Below are 8,641 nucleotides of genomic sequence, written 5' to 3' on the forward strand. Positions count from 1 at the left end.
TCTTGTAAATGACCATAGCATTAATGCATTTGCTGACTTGTAAATGACACTAGCATTGATGCTATTGCTAACTTGTAAATGACACTCATATTGATGCTATTGCTATCTTGTAAATGACACCAGCATTGATTCTATTGCTAACTTTTAAATTACACTAGCATTGATGCTATTGCTAACTTGTAAATTACACTAGCATTGATGCTATTGCTAACTTGTAAATAACACTAGCATTGATGCTATTGCTAACTGTTAAATGACACTAGCATTGATGCTATTGCTAACTTGTAAATAACACTAGCATTGATGCTATTGTTAACTTGTAAATTACACTAGCATTGATGCTATTGCTAACTTGTAAATAACACTAGCATTAATGCATTTGCTAACTTGTAAATGACACTAGTGTTCATGCTATTGCTAACTTGTAAATGACACTAGCATTGATGCTATTGTTAACTTGTAAATTACACTAGTGTTGATGCTATTGCTAACTTGTAAATGACACTAGCATTAATGCATTTGCTAACTTGTAAATGACACTAGTGTTGATGCTATTGCTAACTTGTAAATGACACTAGCATTAATGCATTTGCTAACTTGTAAATGACACTAGCATTGATGCTATTGCTAACTTGTAAATAACACTAGCATTGATGCTATTGTTAACTTGTAAATTACACTAGCATTGATGCTATTGCTAACTTGTAAATAACACTAGCATTAATGCATTTGCTAACTTGTAAATGACACTAGTGTTGATGCTATTGCTAACTTGTAAATGACACTAGCATTGATGCTATTGTTAACTTGTAAATGACACTAGTGTTGATGCTATTGCTATCTTGTAAATGAGACTAGCATTAATGCATTTGCTAACTTGTAAATGACACTAGTGTTGATGCTATTGCTAACTTGTAAATGACACTAGTGTTGATGCTATTGCTAACTTGTAAATAACACTCATATTGATGCTATTGCTAACTTGTAAGTGACACTAGTGTTGATGCTATTGCTAACTTGTAAATGACACTAGCATTAATGCATTTGCTAACTTGTAAATGACACTAGTGTTGATGCTATTGCTAACTTGTAAATGACACTAGCATTGATGCTATTGTTAACTTGTAAATGACACTAGTGTTGATGCTATTGCTATCTTGTAAATGACACTAGCATTAATGCATTTTCTTACTTGTAAATGACACTAGTGTTGATGCTATTGTTAACTTGTAAATGACACTAGTGTTGATGCTATTGCTAACTTGTAAATAACACTCATATTGATGCTATTGCTAACTTGTGAATGACACTAGCATTAATGCATTTGCTAACTTGTAAATGACACTAGTGTTGATGCTATTGCTAACTTGTAAATGACACTAGCATTGATGCTATTGTTAACGTGTGAATGACACTAGCATTGATGCTTTTGCTAACTTGTAAATGACACTCATATTGATGCTATTGTTATCTTGTAAATGACACTAGCATTGATGCTATTGCTAACTTGTAAATGACACTAGCATTGATGCTATTGTTAACTTGTAAATGACACTAGCATTGATGCTATTGCTAACTTGTGAATGACACTAGCATTGATGCTATTGTTAACTTTTAAATGACACTAGCATTGATGCTATTGCTAACTTGTGAATGACACTAGCATTGATGCTATTGTTAACTTTTAAATGACACTAGCATTGATGCTATTGCTAACTTGTAAATGACACTAGCATTGATGCTATTGCATAACTTGTAAATGACACTCATATTGATGCTATTGTTAACTTGTAAATGACACTAGCATTGATGCTATTGTTAACTTGTAAATGACACTAGCATTGATGCTATTGCTAACTGGTAAATGACACTAGCATTAATGCTATTGCATAACTTGTAGATTACACTAGCATTGATGCTATTGCTAACTTGTAAATGACACTAGCATTGATGCTATTGCATAACTTGTAAATGACACTAGCATTGATGCTATTGCTAACTTGTAAATTACACTAGCATTGATGCTATTGTTAACTTGTAAATGACACTAGCATTGATCCTATTGTTAACTTGTAAATTACACTAGTATTGATGCTATTGCTAACTTGTAAATGACACAAGCATTGATGCTATTGCTAACTTGTAAATGACACTAGCATTGATGCTATTGTTAACTTGTAAATGACACTAGCATTGATGCTATTGCTAACTTGTAAATGACACTAGCATTGATGCTATTGTTAACTTGTAAATGGCACTAGCATTGATGCTATTGCTAACTTGTAAATGACACTAGCATTGATGCTATTGCATAACTTGTAAATTACACTAGAATTGATGCTATTGTTAACTTGTAAATTACACTAACATTGATGCTATTGCTAACTTGTAAATGACACTAATATTGATGCTATTGCTAACTTGTAAATGACACTAATATTGATGCTATTGCTAACTTGTAAATGACACTAATATTGATGCTATTGTTACTTGTAAATGACACTAACATTGATGCTATTGCTAACTTGTAAATGACACTAATATTGATGCTATTGTTAACTTGTAAATGACATTAGCATTGATGCTATTGTTAACTTGTAAATTACACTAACATTGATGCTATTGCTAACTTGTAAATGACACTAATATTGATGCTATTACTAACTTGTAAATTACACTAACATTGATGCTATTGCTAACCAGTAAATTACACTAATATTGATGCTATTGTTAACTTGTAAATGACATTAGCATTGATGCTATTGTTAACTTGTAAATGACACTAGCATTGATGCTATTGCTAACTTGTAAATGACACAAATATTGATGCTATTGTTAACTTGTAAATGAGACTAGCATTGATGCTACTGCTAACTTGTAAATTACATTAGCATTGATGCTATTGCTAACTTGTAAATGACACTAGCATTGATGCTACTGCTAACATGTAAATTACACTAGCATTGATGCTACTGCTAACATGTAAATGACACTAGCATTGATGCTAATGCTAACTAACTTGAACTTGTAAACATCCTGTATAAGTGTAAAGACGATGATAACGCCTTCAAGTCAATGTGTTTCCTGTGTGCGTGCGACTCTCAGTTTCAGAGTCGAGCTCGAAGGCGTCGGTTTCAGCTCGACGTCCTAAATGTCAAGTTTCTCTGAGCGAGAAGGAAGCAGCTGCAGGTTGAAGAGCGAGGGAGGATGGAGGAGACCTTCAGTGGAGAGAACCTGTCAGAGAATAAACTGTCACAACAACCAGCAGCTGTTTGAGAATCTAAAGTGTTGTCTATGAAAGTAAAACATTTTTATTTTACATCTTATGCTGAGATATCCTTGTATTAAATCTTTCTTAATGTCAAATCTAAACGTAGTATCAGGTTCATCATATTGATCATTAAAATCAGTAAACGTTGAAAGTATTAGAGAACATGAGTTTCCATCATCAATGTGTGGGACTGTGCTGCAACAGAACCATCTTCAGCATCATCATGGTCTTCTCAGCATCATCATGGTCTTCTCAGCATCATCATGGTCTTCTCAGCATCATCATGGTCTTCTCGGCATCATCATGGTGTCCTCAGCATCATCATGGTCTTCTCAGCATCATCATGGTCTTCTCGGCATCATCATGGTTTTCTCAGCATCATCATGGTCTTCTCAGCATCTCAGCATCATCATGGTCTTCTCAGCATCATCATGGTCTTCTCAGCATCATCATGGTCTTCTCGGCATCATCATGGTCTTCTCAGCATCATCATGGTCTTCTCAGCATCATCATGGTCTTCTCAGCATCATCATGGTGTCCTCAGCATCATAATGATCTTCTCAGCATCATCATGATCTTCTCAGCATCATCATGGTCTTCTCAGCATCATCATGGTGTCCTCAGCATCATCATGGTCTTCTCAGCATCATCATGGTCTTCTCAGCATCATCATGGTCTTCTCAGCATCATCATGGTCTTCTCAGCATCATCATGGTCTTCTCGGCATCATCATGGTCTTCTCAGCGTCATCATGGTCTTCTCGGCATCATCATGGTGTCCTCAGCATCATCATGGTCTTCTCAGCATCATCATGGTCTTCTCAGCATCATCATGGTCTTCTCAGCATCATCATGGTCTTCTCAGCATCATCATGGTCTTCTCAGCATCATCATGGTCTTCTCAGCATCATCATGGTCTTCTCGGCATCATCATGGTCTTCTCAGCATCATCATGGTCTTCTCGGCATCATCATGGTGTCCTCAGCATCATAATGATCTTCTCAGCATCATCATGATCTTCTCAGCATCATCATGGTCTTCTCAGCATCATCATGGTGTCCTCAGCATCATCATGGTCTTCTCAGCATCATCATGGTCTTCTCAGCATCATCATGGTCTTCTCAGCATTATCATGGTCTTCTCAGCATCATCATGGTCTTCTCAGCATCATCATGGTCTTCTCGACATCATCATGGTCTTCTCAGCATCATCATGGTCTTCTCAGCATCATCATGGTCTTCTCAGCATCATCATGGTCTTCTCAGCATCATCATGGTCTTCTCTGCATCATCATGGTGTCCTCAGCATCATCATGGTCTTCTCAGCATCATCATGGTCTTCTCGGCATCATCATGGTCTTCTCAGCATCATCATGGTTTTCTCGGCATCATCATGGTGTCCTCAGCATCATAATGATCTTCTCAGCATCATCATGATCTTCTCAGCATCATCATGGTCTTCTCAGCATCATCATGGTCTTCTCAGCATCATCATGGTGTCCTCAGCATCGTCATGGTCTTCTCTGCATCATCATGATCTTCTCAGCATCATCATGGTCTTCTCAGCATTATCATGATCTTCTCAGCATCATCATGATCTTCTCAGCATCATCATGATCTTCTCAGCATCATCATGGTCTTCTCAGCATCATCATGATCTTCTCAGCATCATCATGGTCTTCTCAGCATCATCATGATCTTCGCAGCATCATCATGATCTTCGCAGCATCAACATGGTCTTCTCAGCATCAACATGGTCTTCTCAGCATCATCATGATCTTCGCAGCATCAACATGGTCTTCTCAGCATCAACATGGTGTCCTCAGCATCATCATGGTCTTCTCAGCATCATCATGGTCTTCTCAGCATCATCATGGTCTTCTCAGCATCATCATGATCTTCGCAGCATCATCATGGTCTTCGCAGCATCAACATGGTCTTCTCAGCATCATCATGATCTTCTCAGCATCATCATGATCTTCGCAGCATCATCATGGTCTTCTCAGCATCAACATGGTCTCAGAATCGTTCGGCTGTTGAAGGTTCTGTTCGAGGTGAAGCTCTGACCGGAGCTCCTGTGTGAGTCAGTGAATTAAAGTTGAATGAAAGTGTTGATTTGAGTGTTGTTGTGATGTGTGACTCTATTGTATCATCAGTGTGTGTGTGTTGTTGTGATGTGTGACTCTATCGTATCATCAGTGTGTGTGTTGTGATGTGTGACTCTATTGTATCATCAGTGTGTGTGTTGTGATGTGTGACTCTATTGTATCATCAGTGTGTGTGTGTTGTTGTGATGTGTGACTCTATTGTATCATCAGTGTGTGTGTGTTGTTGTGATGTGTGACTCTATCGTATCATCAGTGTGTGTGTGTTGTTGTGATGTGTGACTCTATCGTATCATCAGTGTGTGTGTGTTGTTGTGATGTGTGACTCTATTGTATCATCAGTGTGTGTTGTTGTGATGTGTGACTCTATCGTATCATCAGTGTGTGTGTGTTGTTGTGATGTGTGACTCTATCGTATCATCAGTATGTGTGTGTTGTGATGTGTGACTCTATCGTATCATCAGTGTGTGTGTGTTGTTGTGATGTGTGACTCTATTGTATCATCAGTGTGTGTGTTGTTGTGATGTGTGACTCTATTGTATCATCAGTGTGTGTGTTGTTGTGATGTGTGACTCTATTGTATCATCAGTGTGTGTGTTGTTGTGATGTGTGACTCTATTGTATCATCAGTGTATGTGTGTTGTGATGTGTGACTCTATTGTATCATCAGTGTATGTGTGTTGTTGTGATGTGTGACTCTATTGTATCATCAGTGTATGTGTGTTGTTGTGATGTGTGACTCTATTGTATCATCAGTGTGTGTGTTGTGATGTGTGACTCTATTGTATCATCAGTGTGTGTGTTGTTGTGATGTGTGACTCTATTGTATCATCAGTGTGTGTGTTGTTGTGATGTGTGACTCTATTGTATCATCAGTGTGTGTGTTGTTGTGATGTGTGACTCTATTGTATCATCAGTGTATGTGTGTTGTGATGTGTGACTCTATTGTATCATCAGTGTATGTGTGTTGTTGTGATGTGTGACTCTATTGTATCATCAGTGTATGTGTGTTGTTGTGATGTGTGACTCTATTGTATCATCAGTGTGTGTGTTGTGATGTGTGACTCTATTGTATCATCAGTGTGTGTGTGTTGTTGTGATGTGTGACTCTATTCAATCATCAGTGTGTGTGTGTTGTTGTGATGTGTGACTCTATTGTATCATCAGTGTGTGTGTGTGTTGTTGTGATGTGTGACTCTATTGTATCATCAGTGTGTGTTGTTGTGATGTGTGACTCTATTGTATCATCAATGTGTGTGTGTTGTTGTGATGTGTGACTATTGTATCATCAGTGTCTGTGTGTTGTTGTGATGTGTGACTCTATTGTATCATCAGTGTGTGTGTGTTGTTGTGATGTGTGACTCTATTGTATCATCAGTGTGTGTGTGTGTTGTTGTGATGTGTGACTCTATTGTATCATCAGTGTGTGTGTGTTGTTGTGATGTGTGACTCTATTGTATCATCAGTGTGTGTGTGTGTTGTTGTGATGTGTGACTCTATTGTATCATCAGTGTGTGTGTGTTGTTGTGATGTGTGACTTTATTGTATCATCAATGTGTGTGTGTGTTGTTGTGATGTGTGACTCTATTGTATCATCAATGTGTGTGTGTGTTGTTGTGATGTGTGACTCTATTGTATCATCAATGTGTGTGTGTGTTGTTGTGATGTGTGACTCTATTGACAGAGTTCATGTGACAAGTGGACAGAGGTCAGAGGTCAGACAATGAACTCTAGGTTGTTTTGAAGCAGCTTTATTGTGACCTCACAGCAGCAGGTGAAGGTCGAGCTGCAGACACATCAGAGGTTCTTCTACCAGAGCGTTGTGGTCAGACTGGATCTCACGGAACAGAAGCAAACGATCAATGCGGATTCAGGTGTGGAGGGGTTGTTGAGAGGTCATGTTGGGGTCATTCGAGGGGTCAAAAGTTCATCAAGGACATGATTGCATAGAGGGACGTCTGGGGGTCCAGGGGTCTTGACTCCAGAAGGTCCTGCTGCTGGTCCAGTCACTCGTTGGGCTCGTACCTGCAACAGACGACATGAGTCTCTCACCGATGACCTTCACATCCTGGAGGTCAACGACCTCTGCAACCGTTTCCTGATGTCCTTCATCTGCTCGTTCTTCTTGGTCAGGATCTCCTTCATGCTGCGGTAGGCGGCCGTCTGCTGGAACTTCTTGTCCAGCTCCTGAAGACAACACACGTCAGCCGAGCTTCCTGTATGTGGGGGTCAAAGGTCACCTTCTCGGCCAGGGCCAGCTGCTCCTGCACTCGCAGCAGATCGTGTTTGGCCGACACCAGGTTCTCCTGGAGGTCCTTGTGTGAGGCGGCGCTGACGCTCAGCGAGCGCTGGTAGTCCTGCTTCAGAGAGGCCACTGTGTCCTCCAGACTGATGACCTCCTGAGAGGAGCAGCTCAGCTGCAGGAGGAGCACAAGGTCAGTCCTGCTGATGGATCATCATCATCCATCCATCTATACATCCATCATCCATACATCCATCTATACATCCATCTATACATCCATCATCCATACATCCATCTATACATCCATCTATACATCCATCTATACATCCATCATCCATACATCCATCTATACATCCATCATCCATAAATCCATCCATCCATCAATACATCCATCATCCATTCATCCATCATCCATCCATACATCCGTCATCCATACATCCATCTATACATCCATCTATACATCATCCATCATCCATAAATCCATCTACACATCCATCATCCATAAATCCATCCATCCATCAATACATCCATCATCCATCAATCCATCATCCATACATCCATCCATACATCCATCATCCATACATCCATCATCCATACATACATCCATCTATACATCCATCATCCATAAATCCATCCATCCATCAATACATACATCATCCATCATCCATACATCCATCTATACATCCATCATCCATCCATCTATACATCCATCATCCATAAATCCATCCATCCATCAATACATCCATCATCCATAAATCCATCCATCCATCAATACATCCATCATCCATAAATCCATCCATCCATCTATACATCCATCATCCATACATCCATCCATCCATCTATACATCCATCATCCATAAATCCATCCATCCATCTATACATCCATCATCCATACATCCATCTATACATCCATTATCCATCCATCCATCATCCATATATCCATCCATCCATCTATACATCCATAAATCCATCCATCCATCAATACATCCATCATCCATACATCCACCCATCCATCTATACATCCA

General features: G+C 39.3%; 1 protein-coding gene across 1 annotated transcript in view; it reads right to left on the reverse strand.

Annotated features, from left to right (window-relative positions):
* Positions 1-7,109: 7,109 nt before the first annotated feature.
* The window catches only part of lztfl1 (leucine zipper transcription factor-like 1), a 10,507-nt gene continuing 8,975 nt past the window's right edge, over positions 7,110-8,641 (reverse strand). Inside the window, exons 8-10 of the mRNA XM_087790259.1 lie at positions 7,615-7,791; positions 7,458-7,561; positions 7,110-7,399 (exon numbers count right to left, since the gene is read on the reverse strand). Coding sequence (XP_087646385.1) covers positions 7,381-7,399; positions 7,458-7,561; positions 7,615-7,791 — 300 coding nt within the window. The 3' untranslated portion in view covers positions 7,110-7,380. The remainder of the gene's footprint in view (positions 7,400-7,457; positions 7,562-7,614; positions 7,792-8,641) is intronic.

This window comes from Callionymus lyra, chromosome 4 (assembly GCF_982586985.1).
Source record: "Callionymus lyra chromosome 4, fCalLyr1.hap1.1, whole genome shotgun sequence".
NCBI lineage: Eukaryota > Metazoa > Chordata > Actinopteri > Syngnathiformes > Callionymidae > Callionymus > Callionymus lyra.